General features: G+C 39.4%; 3 protein-coding genes across 10 annotated transcripts in view; all 3 read right to left on the bottom strand.

Moving 5' to 3' along the window:
• Positions 1-10,014, bottom strand: part of LOC104247422 (purine permease 1-like) — a 33,857-nt gene extending 23,843 nt beyond the window's left edge. For 3 of the 8 annotated variants that reach the window (XM_070174531.1, XM_070174530.1, XM_070174528.1), the window contains exon 1: positions 9,301-10,014. In XM_070174531.1, the coding sequence (XP_070030632.1) occupies positions 9,301-9,996 (696 nt within the window). In that variant the 5' untranslated portion in view covers positions 9,997-10,014. Of the gene's footprint in view, positions 1-6,868; positions 7,074-7,437; positions 7,516-8,252; positions 8,743-9,300 lie in introns of those variants that run through there. The other 5 variants (XM_070174527.1, XM_070174532.1, XM_009803436.2 and 2 more) reach the window with 5 other exon arrangements.
• Positions 10,015-13,354: 3,340 nt separating this feature from the next.
• LOC138868986 (uncharacterized) lies at positions 13,355-13,699 on the bottom strand. Its single transcript, XM_070146570.1, has one exon. It carries the CDS (start codon positions 13,697-13,699, stop codon positions 13,355-13,357), a length of 345 nt encoding a protein of 114 aa, XP_070002671.1.
• A 635-nt stretch (positions 13,700-14,334) lies between these two features.
• On the bottom strand, positions 14,335-16,035 carry LOC104247423 (uncharacterized). The gene is made up of 4 exons (XM_070146569.1): positions 16,025-16,035; positions 15,504-15,593; positions 14,764-14,884; positions 14,335-14,676 (listed from the first exon to the last, which is right to left on the bottom strand). The coding sequence occupies exons 1-4, from the start codon at positions 16,033-16,035 to the stop codon at positions 14,335-14,337; spliced, it is 564 nt and encodes a 187-aa protein (XP_070002670.1).
• Positions 16,036-21,550: the final 5,515 nt, after the last annotated feature.

Genomic DNA, 21,550 nt, shown 5'->3' with positions numbered 1-21,550 from the left:
GCATTTTTAGAGTATTGATTTAGCTTGTTTGAGTAAGTATCTTACCTAAACATAGTTGATACACTAGTTTCCTGAGTTATTAGTGTTGGCTACGCGCTAAGAGTGGCGCACGTGTGAGGGAATTGAGCCCATGTGCGTACACCAGGGTATTATCCTTGTTCGAGGTAGTAATTAAGCTATTGTATGCCTTGAATTGATTGCTAAGCTTCGTGTTACCATGTTTGTTATGTTTTACTCCGTTGGTGAGCTAATCGAATCATGTTAGAGATTATTTATTGGTTGATCTCTTGTCCAACAACAACAACAACACTCCTAGTATTATCCCACACCGTGGGGTTTCAGGAGGATAATGTGTATGCAGACCTTACCCATACCTTGTAAGGATAGAGAGGTTTTTCCAATAGACCCTCGACTCAGGAAAGCATAAGCACTGCATTAATGAATATATAGACAAGAAGGGACAATACCTAAAAGCCATACAAAAGCAGAATAAAATCAACAAGATAGTAAGGTGATCAACAATGAAGGAAACAACGGTTAGTCATAAAAACTTATTACCAACAGAAAGCGAGAATGCGTGCCAATACTACTGTTATGAACACTCTAGACTACCTACTCTACTACCCTAATCCTCGACCTCCATACCTTTCTATCAAGGGTCATGACCTCGGTCAGCTGAAGCTGTGCCATGTCTTGCCTAATCACCTCTCCCCACCTCTTCTTTAGCCTACCTCTACCTCTCCGTAGGCCCTCCAATATCAACCTCTCACACCTCTTCACCGGGGCATCGATGCTCCCCCTCTTCACATGACCAAACCACCTAAGCCGCGCTTCCCACATCTTGTCCTCAATAGGGGCCACACCCACCTTGTCGCGAATAACCTCATTTCTGATCATATTTAACCCGGTGTGCCTGCACATCCATCTCAACATCCTCATCTCTGCTACCTTCATCTTTTGGACATGAGCGATCTTGACTGGCCAACACTCAGCCCCATACAACATTGTAGGTCTGACCACCACTATGTAGAACTTACCTTTAAGTTTCGGTGGCACCTTCTTGTCACACAAAACACCAGAAACGAGTCTCCATTTCATCCATCCCGCTCTAATACGATGTGTGATATCTTCATCAATCTCCTCCTCCCCCTAAATAATAGACCCAAGGTACTTAAAACTTCCTCTCCAAGGGATGACTTGCAAGTCCAACCTTACCTTCCCTTCCCTTCCTTGAGTCTCACCACTGAACTTACACTCCAAGTATTCTGTCTTGGTCCTGCTCAACTTGAAACCTTTAAATTCCAGGGTCTGCCTCCATACCTCTAATTGCGCATTGACACCGTCTCCCATCTCTTCAATAAATACAATATCATCTTCAAATAGCATGCACCACGACACCTCCCCTTGGATGTGGCACGTCAGCACGTCTATCGTCAGAGAAAACAAAAAAGAGCTGAGTGCTGACCCCTGATGCAACCCCATGAAAACTAGAAAATGGTCGGAGTTCCCACCCACCATCCTCAGTTGGGTATTTACTCCATAGTACATGTCCTTAATCAGCCTAATGTAGGAAACATGTACACCTCTAGCCTTCAAACATCTCCACAAAACCTCCCTCGGAACTTTATGATACGCCTTTTCTATGTCGATGAACACCATATGCAAGTCTTTCTTTCTCTCCCTATACTGCTCTATCAATATCCTATTAAGGTGGATGTTTTCTGTTGTCGAACGTACCAACATAAACCCATACTGGTTCTCAAAAATAGACACACTCCTCCTCACCCTTAGCTCTACCACTCTCTCCCAGACTCTCATAGTATTGTTAAGAAGCTTGATACCCCGATAATTACTGCAATTTTGGATCTCACCCTTGTTTTATATATAGGAACCATCGTGCTCCCCTCCACCCTTAGGGAATCTTCTTTGTTCTAAAAATGACATTAAATAACCTAGTGAGCCACTTCAAGCCTGCCTTGCCCGCACTTTTCCAACACTCCATCGAGATTTCATCTGGCCGGGTCTCTTTGCCCTTGCTCATCTTACGCATAGCCCCTCAAATTCATCAAATCTAATCCGTCTACAAAACCCAAAGTCACAATGAATCCCGGAGAGTTCCAAATCACCAGTACAATGCTCATGTCTCCCTCTTCGTTCAAGAGACTATGGAAGTAGGTTTTCCATATCTGACGGATAAGCCCATCATCCAACAAAACTCTACCTTCTTTGTCCTTGATGCACTTCACTTGGTCCAAGTCACGTGTCTTGGATAACCTAAACAACCTCTTATCCCCACCTTGGCCCTCGAGTTCCTCATACAAATGACTAAAAGCTGCAGTCTTGACCTCCATAACTGCCTTCTTCTCCTCCTCGTCTACATTTTCCACTAGCTTCAGATACGCTACTTTCTTGGTTTCCACTTTTCCTTGCACCTCTATATTACACCACCAGTCTCCCTTGTGACCACTAGAGTAACCATTTGAGATTCCTAATACCTCTCTCGTGGCTTTCCTAATGCACTGCGTAGTCATGGTCCACATAGCGCTTGCATCCCCACTACTCCTCCAAGCCCCCATAGTCACCAGCTTAACCCTAACTCCTGCGCTTTAGCTTCCATCAAGGCTCCCCACTTGATCCTATGTTGGCTATATATCGCCTTCTTCCTTCTCTTCCTCATAATCTCAAGGTCCATGACCAGGAGCCTATGAAGGGTCGAGAGGTTCTCACTCGAGATGACCTTGCAATCCGTGCAAAGACCTGTATCGGACTTCCTGTAGAGTAAATAATCAATCCGAGTCTCGGCCACCGAACTTCGGAAGGAGACCAAGTGCTTCCTTTTATTCGGGAAACATGAGTTTGCTATCATCAAATCAAATGCTCTAGCAAAGTCCAGCAAAGATGTTCCTCCTCCATTTCTATCTCTAAAATGAAAGGCATCATGTACATCATCATAGCCCTAGACGTTGCTCCAATATGGTCGTTGAAATCTCCTCATATGAAAAGCTTCTCGGCATACGGGATAGAACACACCATCTCATCCAATCCTCCTAGAAATGCCTCTTGACTTCCTCATCCAAGCTTGCTTGGGGTGCATACACACTGATTATGTTCAAAGTAAAACCTCCTACAACTAGCTTAATAGTCATCAACCTATCTTCACCCTCCTAACCTCCACCACTAGTTCACAGAGGTCCTTATCAACCAAGATACCTACCTCGTTCCTGCCCTCACCTTCCCAGAATACAAAAGTTTGAAACTGGCCTTATCCCACGCCTTATCTCCTGTACACAAGCTATATTAATCTTCCTTTTCTCGAGAATCTTTGCTAACTCTACAGATTTTCCAGTCAAAGTTCCTATGTTCCAAGACCCCACTCTCAGCCTAGTATCTACCTTAGGCCTATTACCCCCCTCACCCCCTCCTATGTGCTGACACCTCCGAGGACAAGACCTTACCCTACCATCATTCACCAAAGCCATTATAATCTACGAGTCACTACGCAAGCACTATCCCGAAAATAAGCAACAAAAATAAAATGAATTACCGAAATATAATCTACCACCAAACGTCACAAAACAGGTGAAAAAATAAAATAAAGTAACTAACGAGAACTATAATCTACAACTAAAGGTCAGCCAAACAGGTGAAGAAATAAGACAAAGGAACTAAAGGAACGATCATCCATAACTAAAGAATAGAAAAATAGGTGAAGGAATACAATACAAGAGCTAAAGGGGACTATAATCTACAACTAAAGGTTACAAAGAAAATGTGCAATAAAGATTCAAAATAAAGATGTAATAGGTAGATAACAATATAAACAAGTAGGCAAAGCTAACACTAATGCAATTAATTTGACAATGCTAGGGCAATGATAACTAAAGATTCAAGAACAAAATAGGCAGGCAAAGAGATACAACTACGCTAAAATATCAAGACAAGAGAGGATAAATAGAATCTTGGTTGCAACCTTTGAAGTTAACGAACAATGGGAAGCAATAATGTCAGCTTCAGGGAGAACTCAAATTGAAATCTTCCTAATTGATGTTTTGACTGAGGAATCAAGAATGAAAAGTTGATCCAAAAACCAGAAACCGTACGTAATCAGATTGATTCAACAAAGCAAATGAGACTGAAACCCGATATGTTGAAGATGAGCGAAGAAATCCAAGCGGCGATCTCCTGTCCAAATATGTTAATTATTATTCATGTGGCGTAGTCGCCTGGTTTGAACCATGGTAGTACACTTCGCACATGCTTAGACCTTAGCATGTCACTTATATCAGTTCATGAGTATGTAATTTGATATCCGTTGTTCATGTACATGTATTCTTGTATATGCTTCTCTGTGTGATATTGGCTGGGTTTATAGCATGTGAGTTGTCCGTATGGATCTGAGTTACATTAGCACGTGAGTTGTCCGTGCGGTAGTTATATATGGCACGTGAGTTATCTGTACAGTATGTGGATAAGGATACATCCCCCTAGGTTCACCCTCTCATATTTCTCTCACGATGATGTGCATGCGTTATGAGAAAAACTAGCCAGTATTTCTTTGGCTATTGCATTTCTTCTGTACTTGCAATTTTCTTGACTGTATACATATTTTATTCACATATCTCCTCTATATGCTAGATCAGAAATATACACATACCTTTATGCATATCTTCTCTATATGCAACCTTACTTGATGAGATGAGACAAGGTACATATCTTCTCTATATGTGCATCCATGTGGCTTGACTTGTTTAATCATGCATATCTTCTTTATATGCAACTGATGAAGGATTATCTGGTATTTCACACATGTCTTCTTTATATGCAAATTTGATGATTTAATAATATTGGACGCATATCTTCTCTATATGCTGGTTGGTTACATGATTTAGGACTTAGCACATTATCTCTTTGTACACCGATGTGATCTTATTTGTGTTATATGATTAGAAGGCACCATTTTCGTGTACTTGTGAATATAAGAATTGAACATGTTATTAGCAAGTATAATGAATAATTCTTGTCACTATTACATCTTCAAGGTTGGTTATGATACTTGATGAGTACATGGGGTCAGTTGTACTCATACTACACTTTTTCACCTTGCGTGCATCTCTTAGAACTGAGTTGCTGTGGATGACGAAAGTTGGCATTGAAGATGTACCTCTTTTTCGGATATTTATACCACTTGTCCTTAGTAGTTTTGGATTCATACTCTGTTTATGTATATTCCGACAGAAGTTATCATATCATTTTTGTAAATCAAAATTTTAGTGGCTCATTACTTGTATTATTAATCTTGGGTTATTTTAGTGAAACTCAGCTATTTTATTTATTGATTCTTTATGAATTTTATTTGAGTTATGTTGACTATTGTTCATATTACCTAGAATATTGGATTAGGTGTTATCACGAATAGGTGGAATATTTTGGGTAGTGACAGATATAGGTTTCCTAAAAATACAAGAAAATAATTCAAGCCACAAATAACATTATCAAATCTAAAGAGTTATGTTTAACTTTCTAGGCAAGAGTTTATGGTCTTGAAAGGGGTAGCTACAATTAGGTTGATTATAGGGGCTAAGGTACTAGAGTTAGTCCTTTTGGTTATTTAGTTGTAACCTAAATTTTGGCTAGAATTGGGTTGATTGTAGGGATTTAGGTACTAGAGTTAGTGCCGTTGGTTTATTGAGTTAACCTAAAATCACTCTTTCAAGTTAGTAAAGTTCTGAGAAAAATCCTATGATGGTAGGTCATAATTTTTACCCCTTGAACAAATAGGTTTCTCACATAAAAATTATGATGTTGTTTAATTTTTGCACTTCACATTCTGTATGTGTCTATAATTCTTAGGTTAAAGACCCAAGTTCTTTAAGACGCAATATTTTTTTAGTAAGACACAATTCACCCTCCCCTCTTGTGTCTAGGTGCATCCTAAAATAACAATTGGTATCCGTACATATTCTTTCAACTGAAGGCTAACATCTTAAAAGGATTAGAGATGATCAACCCCCCAAGTTAAACTGGTACTTGCTGTTGCACTAGGAGCCGTTGCACCAGGTGGTAGAGCATGGGTGTTATGTATCCATTGAGCAAAAACGGGTTGTAATTGTGTAGTGGTATATGAAAGCAGATGAAGAGTCAAAATAGAATCAACTTGAATTCGAGACCGCTATTCGAAATCTTAGTGAAACACAGGATTTCTTATCTCATAACTATTTATTGAGCATGTTTCCCATCTCTTCTCGAGAAATAAGTGGGTTATTTCTTTGCAAAACTGTGCTCAATTTCATATGTGGCAATTCCACCAAGATCTCTTCATTAGTTGGGGGAAGAATCCGCTCCGCCGTGGGAAGAGACGCTTCCTTCTTGCTTGATAGGGGGCTTCCATTCACCAGCGCAGACTAAAAGTGCTCTCTGAACTGTGCTGGATAGTCACTCATCACACAGATCTCAAACCCAACCTGTGGTGGATCCGGGGAGACAAAGTTCAAACACAAGATCCTTTGCCCCATACTTTGAGATGCTCCTCCCTGCCGATCAACTAGCGAGGCTGCTCGTGATAGGCAACACTTTAAGCCGCTATCATTCGGTTCGGGTAAGTCAAGTTCCTTCAATCACTTCGCTTAGGAAGTCTTCCCTTATCTTTCCTAACGTTCAGAGTAGTTATGGTTGACAGGCGGAAGTAAAGGGCCATATACTACCAACATAAAAAAATGACTGACTACAAGACCAGGTATACCAATTTGGAGAAAACTCGCTTGGCTTTGGTTTGGGTAAGGCGGAAATTGAGGCATTACATGTTGTCTTACCCAGTATATTTAATAGCTTATATGGACCTACAAAAAAAGTATTTGTTCAAGAAACCCACCTTAACGTAACGGGAAGGACCACAAGATGGTTACTGCGTCTATCTAAATTTGACATCACGTATGTAACCAAAAAGGAAGGGCGATAGTAGAACACCTTGCACCCTATCAAGGAGAAGCCGCCATCCAAGCGCGAATACTTTCGTTTAAGAGAATATTTTTGGTATAGAAAGTCTCAAATTCAGGATCTTCCGTTGCACGAATTTCCTGAAAAACAAAGTCATAGGCACGTAGGTTCAGGGCTAGACCGACTACTCCAAGAGCACTCATCCATAAATCGGTTACTGGTATAAATAACATAAAAAAAATATAACTAACGTTTATTGGAAAAAGTAACTCCAAAGATTTGGGACCAAAAGCGATTAGCGGTGACCATTGAATAAGTTTCTTAGGCTTGAGTTGGATTAAAAGCACGGAATGTATACCTTGTTCAAGGAGGAAAATCATCCACAAGGCCATCATTATTTAATAGAAAGCACTATGGATGGTGGGAAAAACGTGATTTTCTGGAAGGTGAAGACTTAGCACTCTGGGACATTATTCAGAAAGATACTAAGGTTCCATGGCAAAAGATGACAAGGCGATAGTGACCCAAAAACCAGGGAGCAATATAACTTGGTTAAAGAACCCACAAGGAGGTTTCTCAAACCTACAAGGACAATAGCTTTTAAAATAATAGTTTTCCTAAACATACAAATAACGATTTTCCAAAACTACTATGAAATCTGACATAATTAGGATTCATATAGATTCAAGACACAAATAGCGCAGTTAAACTTTGAAATTTATGATTTTCACCAAAATTCTTATTTTTAATTCGTTGATGATTAGGCGACCTTCCGTGCGATCCTATTAACCTACTGTTGAGAAACGTAACGTAGTCGGTAGTCCTCTTTCAAAACTATCACTTGAACTTTAAAAATCATCATGGTGAACTCAACTACTCGACTGCCAGAAATTCATAGAAGGGAATTCACTAAATATATTAGAATGTCATGCATAAAATTTGTAGTTATGACTAAAAACAATATTTTAATCGCTTTGACTCTTTACAAAAATGTCAGTTTTGTTAGGGAGATTCATCAGTACATATATACCACAAGAAATCATTTTGCCCTATATCTTTTTTTCAACGAAGGGATTCAATTAACCTCTTTTCTCCGGTTAGCTATTTTCCCCCGTCCATCACAATTCCTTAGCTTGACGGACTTATCAGGAGTCATTTGTTGTACTTCGTCCTTACTACCGAACATTATACTTTGAGTCTGATCTAAGTCATTATTTATGAAACAGAACTTTGAGTCTACAAAATAATCCTTGAAAGGCGACAGCCATTTTTCTTATAAGTACCTAAACAAATTCCAATATATCATATAGTTGGTAAAAATTTATTCGTATGCATACTTTTTTAACACCAAAGTAGTATTAATTAATGTACATCTTCACCTTATTTATTACTTAATCATGGTAAAGTACACTAGTTTGATATAAACACGGAGTGTAGACTTGTAATAGTCTTGACAATAACCATTCTCTTCGATCACGGAGTACAAGTTTTACTATCAATCATATCTGTTTCCGGAGATTGTTTTTCTTTCTTCTTGCTTTCTTTAATATCACCATAAAAATATGAAACAAATCCCCATAGAGAGAGGGCAAGAGAAACTCTTTTTTCTGCACTAACTTTTCACCGTAGATAAAAACAGCTAAAATTTCCGTTACAGGTAGTAGAACGGAAATCAAAATTCCAGACACCAAAGAAGAAGCAGAATAGATGACTCCAATGGTGCCTAAGAAGTAGAACTGCAAAATTATTGCACTCCATATTATCACGTTATAATATCTCCCTTCTCCAAGTTCAATTGCTTTTGCTTCCCTTGAAATTGCCCGCAAGATATTTTTAACCATCAATTATAGTATGTTATCTACTATTTTTATCATGTTAACAATTAAATTCTTATCATATATGTTTACATGAAATTACATTTTAAATGATCAAATTTATATGAAATTACCTTAAAACTACACATTATTTTATGTAATTAGTGCATGAAACTTAAACTCATACTAGTAAATTACTTTAAAACCAAACAATTATCTACTGGTCCTTCTGTTAGTTTTGAAATTAAACTTCATATTTTACTTTTGATAATATTTATAGCAACAAAAATGTTATGATATATTTAAAACAATAAGTTTCAAAAATCTTACAGCATCACATAAATGTTTTGACGTATTTAAAGATATAAGTTTCAAAAGTTTATTGTTAGCCCGCAGATAGTAACATGATTAAAATTACAAATTTTAAAAATCTTTCTTTCTTTTTTAAATTACGTGCCAAAGTAAATTATGCCGCGTAAAATTGCAGAGGAGTAATAAATGGACAAAACGCAAATGGAGAGGATTCAAATTGAGGAAAGAGAAAGAGAGATACCAGAAAGTCCTTGTTAATGATCATTCCGATTGTTGCAACAATGGTGGCAACAAAGCAATACACTGTCTGAAACTCCAACACAAGTGTGTAAGTAATAGCTTGATGTGCCTTTTTGTAAATCAACTCTACCAAAGGAAAAATAAGCCCAGACAAAGCAGCAGCTGCCAGGGTCATGATAAACCCTAAAATATACTCTTTCTTTGTCTCTCCCTCTGGTTGATCACCTCCAGAGTGTAGCGCCAAAAGCACTACACCAATCGTCAACAAAATGACGGCGTTGACTAAGTAAGAAGTGAACTTCAGCTTCGCTATGAGGAAAGCAAAACCGGTGGTGAAAGCAAGTTGCGTAGCAAATAGAAGTCCACTAGTCGAAACAGGCAATTTAGCTGTGCCATAAGAGTAGAAATAGTTACCAAATCCTTGTAGGACTCCGATTCCTATAGTGGCCACGAAAATCCGGGGAGTCATCAGAATGACCTTCGTATTATTATTGTTATTGTCGTTGATATTTTTGAGGCTATAGAAGTAGGAGATGCCTAAAGGGAGGAAATTTATTGGCCAAGCAACAGTTTGTAGCCAGGTTGATAGCCAAATTCTTTTGCCTCCTTTGATGAAGTAAAGGCGCATGACCAAAGGGCCACCACAGGTTCCTACAGCTAGAAATATGCAGTTTAAAACTAGAAGCACTATTTTCATTTTTGAGCTAACTTGAGGTTCCATTATTCTACGGAGGAATGAATTGAAGTACTTGTTTTTATGTTGAGTCACTTATAAAGGTATTATGGACGTCAAAATGGTCTTGTCATATGTCGACTTTATTTCCACTGTGACTAATAGCCCACAATAAGGGACACATGGGGTTAAAAAAGTCAACTCCCTATTCTATAATCTATAAAATAGAAATGTATAGTACATATAGGCTTGATTCATGCATTTAAGTAAGAATTGGTGTGCCCCTACCCAAATCCCATCAAATGGCCGTGACGACACCTAACCTTCAAGACTAAGTAAGCCAATCATATCAACAACCTTACATCACCAGAAGATAATATAATAAGTCTAAATTATCATAAACAACGGAAATAGTGATGAATATAAGCCAAAACGGCAATACACGACATAACTCGCAAAACTAGGTAGTACAGAGTCATGAGCTTTAAATCGAATATATAAAACAAATCTCTAAAAATACAACACTATTTGAATGCGAAAACGACAGTATCAAAATAAGGAAAGGGACTGCGACGGTCATGCAAAACTAACTTGAATCCTCTCGATCAACAAAGAACTCACTCTAAAAATCCGCTACCTCCAACACCCGGATTTGCACAAAAATGTGCAGAAGTGTGGTATGAGTACGGGACAACATGTACTCAATATGTATCAAAATTAATCTCGGTGAAGTAGTGATGAGGTTCATGTCATGTGATACTCACTAATCAAAAAACCGGTACAATATATCAAATAACTGGCAACAAGGATATAATAGAATAGATCAGTACCATCACTCAGCGAAACAAGAGTTATCAGCTCATCACAAGTAAATCAAATTTTGACAAAGGAACTACAAGTCAATAATAAAAGCATAGAATAACATGTTAAAAACAACGTGAAAACATGTTTAAATACATGACAAAGCATAAAGAATGCATGTGCATGATCAAGAATGCCACCCTTATACCGCCACATGAACTCAACAGTGAAATGCCACCTTTATACTCCACTCGTAAACAATAAAATTCCACCCTTATACTCTACACAACATCAATAATGAAATGCCACCCTTATATTCTACACATAATCAATCACAACAATCCTTGTGTACGCCACTAAGAGAGAAATATGAGAGGGCGACCATAAGGGCATGGATCTGTATCTACATGCTGCACGACAACAACCTCGTACATACAATAATTACAATCGCATGACAAATACCTCGTGCCAAAATATCATTACAATCACATGGTAAAAACCTCGTGCCACAATATCATCACAATCGCATAGTAAAAACCTTGTGCCAATACCTAATTAATCTGCCAACATGTCCACATGTGTCATGATCATAACAATGAAGTATGCCAAATTATCATCAAAAGACATAAGCTCATAATTTATCAATAAAGTATACAAGGACATGCTAATAATAAATTGCGGATGAGTGTTCAACCTATAAAATATGACTACAACAAAATCAATTGCAGCAACTAAGTTCATGTAATCATAAAACGATTAATCATGTTTCATATAAAGTATATCATCAAGATAAGGAACATTAGAAGCCTATGATCTAATTCGTTCAGAACCACACATAGCACCCGTGTACATGCTTACCTCCTCATATACACGTCGCTTTGCACATAACATAGTAAGGCAAATAAGGCCAAATCCTAAATGTTATTTCCTCACACAAAGTTAGGCAAGTTGCTTACCTAAATAATCCCAAATCAACTCTCAAAAATAGCCCTTTTCTTAAAAGAACACCTTCGACTGGCTCAAATCTAGCAAAAAATAATTCAATAATATCACACAATATTATAGGAATCATTCCAAATAATAAAGTTTCAATATTTAACCAACTTCCAAAAAGTCAACAAAAATCAATCCTGGACCTATATGGCCAAAACCCAGGTCAAGGGGTAGATCCCGACTATCCATAGCCCCACGAGTCCAAATATATGATTAGATTCTAAAACCTAGTCCAAATCGACTCAATTTTTTATTTTTCCAAAACATAGTCAAAACCCCCAAACTTCTCTTCCAAATCCCATAATCTAGGTATAATAATCTATCGAAAAATAAGATATAATATCAAAATAAGGTAGTAATTACTTACTGCAAAGCCTTGTATGAAAATCCTCTTCACAAATTGCCTCTCTACAAGTCTAGGATTCAAAATATGAGATAATGGGTCTAAGTCCCAAAATTGGCTCATTAAAACCAGTTGCAGAAGTCGCATTTGCGACAAAGGGTTTGCAAATGCGACCCTTGAAAATGTGAAGAAGGGCTCGAAAATGCGAACATGGCCCCTAAGCAGCAGTCATCGCAAATGCAAACAAGAAGATCAAAAATAGACCTAATGTCGAAAATTCGGATTCCTCTTTGGAAATATGGATGTTGCAATTGCGGCAACAGATATAAATATGGACTTTTCATCCAATAAGTGTAAATGCAGTCAAAAGTACGCAATAGCGGACCTTTGCAAATGCAATCAAACCATAGCAAATGTGAGGTCTGCAGTACTAGAAAATCCTTAACTCCAAAAAATCAATTCAAAACTCACCCGAACCCCTTATGTCCCTCATCAAATATCCACACAAGTACATAAATCGCATACGAACTTGCTCATAAGCTGAAAACATCAAAATAACATCCATAACCAAGAATTAAACACCAAAACACATCATGCAAGCCTTCAAGTTTATGAACTCTAAATATTCACAACCAAGTGTCCGGTTCATACCAGACAAACTCGAATTGAAATTAAACCTTGCACACAAGTACCAAAAAATAAAACAGACCTATTTCATGTCCCAAAATAACAATCCGACCCCAATATCCTCATAGTCAACTCAAGGTCAAACTTATGGATTTTCTAAACTGTAAAATTGCCAACTTTCAGCAAATAGAGCTAAATCATTCTAGGAACCTCTAAATACAAGTCCGGACATACGCCTACATCCAAAATTACCATACAAAAATATTGGAATGATCAAAACACAAATTTGAAGTCGTTCACACAATAGTCAAATCTTGGTCAACTCTTATTACTTAAGCTTCTAACATAGAACTAAGTATTCAATTCACTGTGCAGCCTTCCAGAACTAAACCAACCATCCCCGCAAGTCATAAAATAACCTCAAAGCACATGGGAAGCATCAAATGGGGAATCAGGGCTCTAATACATAAAATTACTCGCTGGGTCGTTACATTCTCTCCCTCTTAAACAAATGTTCATCCTCGAATATGTTTAGAGTCATACCTCAAATGCCAAAAAGGTGAGAATAGTTTCTCTACATATCATGCTCGGAGTCGCCTCCTCTAATGGTTGACCTCTCTACTGCACCTTCAGTGACGCGATCTCCTTAGTACTAAGCTTTCGAACCTGCCGATGCAAAATGGCCATCGGCTCCTCCTCATACGCCAGATTTCCATCCAACTGCACTATATGGAATTCCAAAACACGAGACTTATCTTTGTGATAATTCCGAAGCATAAAAACATGGAACACCAGATGAATTATCAAAAGACTAGGAGCCAAAGCAGTTCTATAAGCAACCTTGCCAACTCTCTCCAACACCTCAAAAGGACCAATAAACCTTGGGATCAAATTATTCTTCTTTCCAAACCTCATCACACCCTTCATGGGAAAAACACCAAGAAGAGCTTTCTCATCCTCCATGTAAGCTACATCACGAACCTTCCAATCCGCACAACTCTTTTGCATAGACTGGACTATGCGTAGCTTCTCCTAAATCAGCTTCACCTTCTCCATAGCATCACGAACCCAATCTATTCCCGATAAACCTAGCTCATCAGGATCGAACCAACCAACCGGAGAACGACATTGCCTCCCATATAAGGTTTTATATAGAGCTATGTAGATACTCGACTGATAGATGTTGTTTAGGCAAACTCTGTTAAAGTTAGAAAATGGTCCCACTGGCCTCCAAAATCAATAGTGCATGCCTTCAACATGTCCTTCAAGATCTGAATGGATTGCTCGGACTACCTCTCCATCTGAGGGTAAATTTATAGTACTCAACTTAACCTGTGTGCCAAACTCACACTAGACCGGCCTCAAAAAGTGCAAAGTAAATTGAGTGCCACAGTTTGGGATTATAGAAATAGGTATACCATGAAGGCGAACAATCCTCCTAATGTAGATCATAGCCATATGCTCTGAAGTGTAGGAAGTCATGACCAGAATGAAATGAGCCGACTTGGTCAACCGATAAATAATGACCCAAATGGTATCAAACTTCCTCATATTCCTTGGCAAACCTGCCACAAAGTCCATAGTAATGCGCTCCACATTCACTCCGGTATATCAATCTTATGAAGTAAACCACCAAGTTTATAATACTCATACTTGACCTGCTGGCAATTCAAATATCTAAAAATGTGCCCAACAATGTCTTTCTTCATCCTCCTGCACCAATAATGTTGCTTCAAGTCACAATATATCTTCATAGCTCCCGGATGAATAGAATACATTGAACTATGAGTCTCCTCAAGAATCAACTCTCTCGATCCATCGATAGCAGGAACCAAATATTGACCATGAAGTCTCCATACTCTATCATCACCATTAGTCACCTCCTTAGCATCACCGTGTTGCATCATGCCCTTAAGGACAAGCAAGTGGGGATCATCATACTAGCGATATTTAATGCACTCAAACAAGGATGACTGAGATACAACACAAGCAAGGACTCTACTTGAGTCCGAAATATCCAACCTCACCAATCTATTGGACAACACCTGAAAATCCATAGCTAAAGGTCTCTCCACAGTCGAAATGAATGATAAACTCCCCATGCTCTCTGCCTTCCTACTCAAGGGACCTGCAACCACATTGGCTTTCCTAGATGATAGAAAATAGTGATATCATAATCCTTCAACAGCTCCAACCACTTGGGTTGCATCATATTCAAATCTTTCTATTTAAATAGAGGCTGAAGACTCCGATGATCTATATACACCTCACAAGACACGCCATATAATTAATTCCTCCAAATCTTAAGTGTGTGTACAATAGCTATTAACTCCAAATTATGCACCAGATAGTTCTTCTCATGGGGCTTCAACTAACGCGAAGCATAAGCAAGCACCCTACCTTCGTGCATCAACACACACCCGAGACCAATATGCGAAGCATCACAATATACCGTATATGACCCCGATCCTGAAGGAAATACCAAAACTGGAGCTGTAGTTAAAGCAATCTTGAGCTTCTGAGAGCTCTACTCACACTCGTCAGACCACCTAAATGAAGCACCATTCTGAGTCAACTTAGTCAATGGAAATGCAATAGACAAGAAACCATCCACAAAGCATCGATAGTAACCAGTGAAACCCAAAAAACTCCCAATCTCCGTAGCCGTAGAAGGTTTGGGCAAACTTTGACTGCCTTAATCTTCTTCGGATCCGCCTTAATCCCCTTAATAGACACCATACGAACTAAGAATGTCACTGAATCTAACCAAAATTCACACTTAGAGAACTTGGCATATAACTTCTTCTTCTTCTTCAAAACTTGAACCACTGTCCTCAAATGCCGCTCGTGCTCCTCCCTACTATGGGAATAAATCAAGATGTAATCAATGAACACTAAGACAAAAGAATCAAAATAAGGCTGAAACACTCAATTCATCAAATGTATGAATGCTACTGGGGCATTAGTCAAACAAAAAGATATCACCAAAAGCCTATAATGCCCATAATAGGTCTTTAAAGCTGTCTTAGGAATGTCTGAAGCCCTGATATTCAACTGATGATACCTCGATCTCAAGTCAATCTTGAAGATTACCCTAGCATCCTTAAGCTAATCAAATAAATCATCAATGCTCGGTAGCGGATGCTTATTCTAGATGGTAACCTTTTTCAAATTCCTGTAGTCAAAGCACATTCTCAGGAGCTGTCACGACCCAGATTTTCCACCCTCGGGAGTCATGATGACACCTACTAGTGAAAGCTAGGCAAGCCAACCATTTGTATTAATTACCTTTTTCCCATTTTAACCCTTTAACAATTAAGAACCAACATATGTAAACAGTGGAATTTTAGTAAGTGGAAGAACAAAATATAACCATTTTAAATATTTCTAATACAAATCCTTAAACATAAACCACCCAGAACTGGTGTCACAATTTCACATACAATCTAGGAATACTACAAATAAGGGTCCGAAAAATAAATACAACGCTGTTTCTGAAATACATAAATGAAACAGGATGAAAGGATAGAAGGAGACGCCAAGGCCTGCGGACGCCTGCAGGACTACCTTGGGTCGCCTGAATGGACTAAAGACAGCACCCTCACTGCGGTCCAAAAGTTGCAGCACCAGGATCTGCACGCAGTGCAGAGTGTAGTATCAGCACAACCGAACCCATGTGCTGGTAAGTGCCTAGCCTAACCTCGGTGAATTAGTGACGAGGCTAGGACCAGACTACCAAATAAACCTGTGCATTTAATTCATATACAGTGAAAATAAAGGCAGAAATGTACAGTTAAGGATAGAAAGGGGAAACATGTTGCGGGGAACATCAAGTAATAACAGAAGAACATCAGATAAATATAAGGAACACCAAAATTCAATTATCAACAAGAATCCGAAATAAAAGACAAGTGCACGACATCACCTTTCGTGCTTTTACTCTCGTCCTCACCATGAAATCAATAAGCTTAGCACGGTATCACCCTTCGTGTTTTTACCTCACATAAACATGGCACGGAATGATCCTTCGTGTATTATCACTCATATCATGGCACAGAATTGTACATCGTGCGACAGGACATCACCCTTCGTGCTTTAACCTTACAAAAACGGCACGACATCACCCTTCGTGCATTAACACTCTCTCACAAATATCATACACGGCATCACCCTTCGTGCTTTAACACTCTTCCTTAGCCAAACAACAACCACAAAGCAATAAGGGCAAGGGAATCAATAAAATAACAGTAAAATCTTGGCAAGGGAACAATAGTATAACAACCATATCCCGGTAAGGGAAACAATATCAAAACAATAACATCCCGGCAAGGGAGATAACATCAAAAGTAATAACATCCCGGCAAGGGAGACAATATCATAAACCTCTTCTCATCTCCATATTTACTTCACAACTCAATTTACAACTTGAGCGAATGCTCTAAAATGTTCAGTTGCCAATAATCCTTCCACAAATCATTTTACAACCTGAGCCAACGCTCTTCAATGTTCAATTACCAATAATACTTCCACAAGCCTTGTTCAACAAAAGGAATCATCATATAAAGTATGAACATTACAAATGGAGTCACATTAGTCATAGTATAAGACTCACGGGCATGCTTGACATCAACGTATAAATACTCGTCACCATGCCTATACGTCATACTCAACAATTAACACGTAGCAAATAAGACATGACTCCTAATCCCTCAAGCTAAGGTTAGACCAAATACTTACCTCAAAGCCACGAACACAATCAATCCTTAACTACCACTTTACCTCTTGGTTCCACTTCCAATTCGCTTATATCTAGTCACCATTTATTTAATAATATTAATAAATGCTAAATGAATCAATTCTAATGCATGAAAATAGGTTTCCAAGTGATTTTTCCCAAAAAAGCCAAAAATCGACCCTAGGCCCGCTTAGTCCAAACCCGAAATTCAGACCAAAACCCGATTACCCATTCACCCCCGAGCTCGAATATATAATTGGTTTTGAGATCTGACCTCAATTTGAGGTCTAAATCCCCAAATTTTAATATTCTTAGGTTTCACCCAAAATTCCCAATTCTACCATGAAAACCCTAGATTCTAGGATGAAATCTTGTAAAAAGAAGTTAAGGAGTGAAAGAAATTAGTTAAAAATCACTTACTAGTATTTTGGGGAAGAAAGAGTGTTTGAAGAATCACCTCTTATGGTTCAAGGTTTTGAAAATTGAAAAATAACTGAAGAGTCCCATTTAAATATACTCCTCTCAGACCCTCTCTGCGGACCGCATAAAGGGTTTGTGGCCGCAGAGCTGCACAGCGGACCGTAAAAAATCGAGCGTGGCCGCGAAGGCTTGGCCTTGCTCACCGCGGACCGCATAAATCCCACAGCAGTCGCGAAGACCCCACAGCGAGCCGCGAGACCTTGCTTCAGAAACCCGCGACTTCTCTGAACCTGCAACTTTTTCCTAAGTGTAAAACATCTCGAAACCTATCCGAAACTCACCCGAGCCCTCGGGGCTCCTAACCAAACATGCATACTAACTCAAAAATTGCATATGTACTTATTCGTGCGATCAAATCGCCAAATTAACAACTTTAACAACGAATTTAGTATCAAAATCAAAGAAAAACCTCAAGAACTCTTAAGTTCCATTTTCTTAATAATAGAGGGTCCAATTCATGTCATTTCATATCCTTTTCTTACCAAATTTTATGGGCTCAACTCAAATATCAGATAAGACCTATAATACGGGCCTGATACCATCATATTCCAATACCTTCAAATTCCCAAAAGCTCTTACAATTTCAATTATATAATTTTCTTCAAAAATTCATTTCTCGGGCTTGGGACATCGGAATTCAATTCCGGGCATATGCCCAAGTCCCATATTTTCCTACAGCCCCTCCGGGATCGTCAAATAACGGGTCCGGGTCCGTTTACCTAAAATATTGACTGACGTCAACTTAAATTCATTTTAAAAGCAAAACTTATCATTTTTCATAGATTTTCAAAAAATAGCTTTCCTGATACACGACCAGACTGCGCATGCATATCGAAATAAGACAAACAAAGGGTTTTAGGGCCTCGGGACACTGAATTCACTTGCAACACAAGTGATGACCTTTTGGATCATCATATTCTCCACCTCTAAAACAACCGTTCATCCTCTAACGGACATAAGAAGGAAGTAATTTAGTCGGAGAAAAGATGGGGATATCGGCTCTGCATGTCGGACTTGGACTCCCAGGTCGTTGCCTCAACAGGCTGACTTTTCCACTGAACACGAACAAAAAGGAAACTCTTTGATCTCAACTGACGAACCTGCCGGTCTAGAATAGCTATCGGCTTCTCCTCATAGGACAAGTCCTTGTCCAACTGGACAGTGTTGAAATCTAACACGTGGGATGGATCACCGTGATACTTCCGAAGCATGGACACATGAAACACTAGATGCATGGTTGATAAGCTCGGCGGTAATGCAAGTCTGTAAGCCACCTCTCCCACTCGATCAAGAATCTCAAAAGGACCAATGAACATAGGGATAAACTTGCCCCTCTTCCCAAATCTCATCACACCCTTCATAGGCGACACCCGAAGCAACACCTGCTCACCGACCATGAACGCCACATCTCGAACCTTACGGTCGGAATAACTCTTTTGCCTGGACTGATTTGTACGAAGCCTATCCTAAATGATTCTGACCTTGTCCAAGGCCTCCTGTACTAGATCCGCACCCAAAAACCGAGCCAAACCCGGCTCAAACCTTCCAACCTACGACCAACACCGCCTACCATATAAAGCCTCATAAGGAGCCATCTGGATACTCGACTAGTAGCTATTGTTGTAGGCAAACTCCGCTAAAGACAAGAACTAATCCCACGAGCCTCCAAAGTCAATGACACAAGCTCGGAGCATATCCTCCAAAATCTAAATAGTACGCTCGAACTGCCCGTCCGTCTGAGGATGAAATGTTATGCTCAACTCAACCCGTGTGCCCAACTCCCGCTGAACTGCTCTCTAGAAATGTGAGGTAAACTGTGTACCTCGGTCCGAAATGATAGATACGGGCACACCATGAATACGAACAATCTACCGGATATAGATCTTAGCTAACCTCTCGAAAGAATAGGAGACTGCCACAGGAATGAAATGTACAACAATAATCCACACTACATCGAACTTTATCTAAGTCTGTGGGAGTCCAAAAATGAAGTCCATAGTGATACGCTCCCACTTCCACTTAGGAATCTCAATCTTATGGAACAAACCACCAGGTCTCTGATGCTCGTACTGTACCTGCTGACAGTTCAAACACCGAGCCACATATGCAACGATATCTTTCTTCATCCTCCTCCACCAATAATGTTGCCGCAAATCCTGATACATCTTAGTGGCGTCTGAATGAATAGAGTTTCGGGAAGTATGGGCCTCTTCTAAAATCAACTCTCGAATCACATCCACATTAGGCACACAAACTCGACCCTGTAGCCTCAAAACCCCATCATCTTCTAATGTAACCATTTGGCAACACCGTGCTGCACCGTGTCTCTAAGGACACATAAGTGAGGATCATCATACTGTTGATCTCGTATACGCTCCAATAAAGAAGAACGAGCGACCATGCAAGCTAACACACGGCTGGTATAAGAAACATCTAACCTCATGAATTGATTGGCCAAAGCCTGAACATCTAAAGCGAGCGGTCTCTCACCGACCGGAATATATGCAAAGACTGCCCATACTAGCTGACTTCCTACTCAAAGCATCGACCACCACATTGGCCTTTCCCGGATGATATAAGATGATGATATCATAGTCTTTTAATAGCTCCAACCACCTTCTATTCCTCAAATTTAGCTCCTTCTGCTTGAACAAGTATTGCAAACTCTTGTGATCCGTGAACACCTCATATGACACGCCATATAGATAATGCCTCCAAATCGTCAATGCGTGAACAATGGCTACTAACTCCAAATGGTGAACTAGATAATTCTTCTCATGAATCTTCAACTAACGTGAAGCATAAGCAATGACCTTTCCATCCTACATCAATACCGCACAAAGTCCAATACGAGATGCATCACAATAAACTGTATATGGCCCTGAACTTGTGGGAAAAACTAGCACTGGCAACGTAGTCAAAGCTGTCTTGAGCTTCTGATAGCTCGCCTCACACTCGTCCGACCACCTGAACTGGGCACCCTTATGGGTCAACCTGGTCATTGGGGCTGCAATAGAAGAAAACCCCTCCACAAACCGACGATAGTAGCCTGCCAAACCCAAGAAACTCTGGATCTCTATAGCTGATGCGGGTCTAGGCTAGTTCTTAACTACCTCTATCTTCTTCAGATCTACCTGAATACCCTCTGCTGATACAACATGACCCAAGAATACAACCGAAGTCAACTAGAACTCACACTTCGAAAACATAGCATACAACTTACTATCTCTCAAAGTCTGAAGGACCACTCTCAGATGCTGCTCATGCTCTTCCCGGCTTCGGGAATAGATCAAAATATCATCAATGAAGACTATCACGAACGAATCCAAGTAAGGCTTGAACACTCTATTCATCAAATCCATAAAAACTGCTGGGGCATTTGTCAACCCGAATGACATCACCAAGAACTCATAATGCCCGTACTGATAGTATCCAGATCTCAAGTCAATCTTCGAAAATACCTTGGCACCTTGAAGCTGATCAAACAAATCATCAATCCTCGACAATGGATACTTATTCTTGATTGTAACCTTGTTCAACTGCTGGTAATCTATGCACATCCTCATCGTTCCATCTTTTTTCTTAACAAACAACACTGA

The sequence above is a fragment of the Nicotiana sylvestris genome, chromosome 5 (genome assembly GCF_000393655.2).
Source record: "Nicotiana sylvestris chromosome 5, ASM39365v2, whole genome shotgun sequence".
Lineage (NCBI taxonomy): Eukaryota > Viridiplantae > Streptophyta > Magnoliopsida > Solanales > Solanaceae > Nicotiana > Nicotiana sylvestris.
The sequence above is the reverse complement of the archived record's forward strand: the minus strand, read 5'-3'. Positions and strand labels throughout refer to the sequence as shown.

What these genes read in the sequence shown, in the direction of transcription:
- LOC104247423 (XM_070146569.1), bottom strand. An exon ending in TTCTCTAAGTGTGAATTTTG is followed by an intron (nt 14,885 to 15,503) that starts GTTAGATTCAGT and finishes TCTATCATCTAG; the next exon opens with GAAAGCCAATGTGGTTGCAG. An exon ending in AGGTGTTGTCCAATAGATTG is followed by an intron (nt 14,677 to 14,763) that starts GTGAGGTTGGAT and finishes AAATATCGCTAG; the next exon opens with TATGATGATCCCCACTTGCT.
- LOC138868986 (XM_070146570.1), bottom strand. Translation starts at nt 13,699, where the DNA reads ATGGAGGATGAGAAAGCTCTTCTTGGTGTTTTTCCCATGAAGGGTGTG.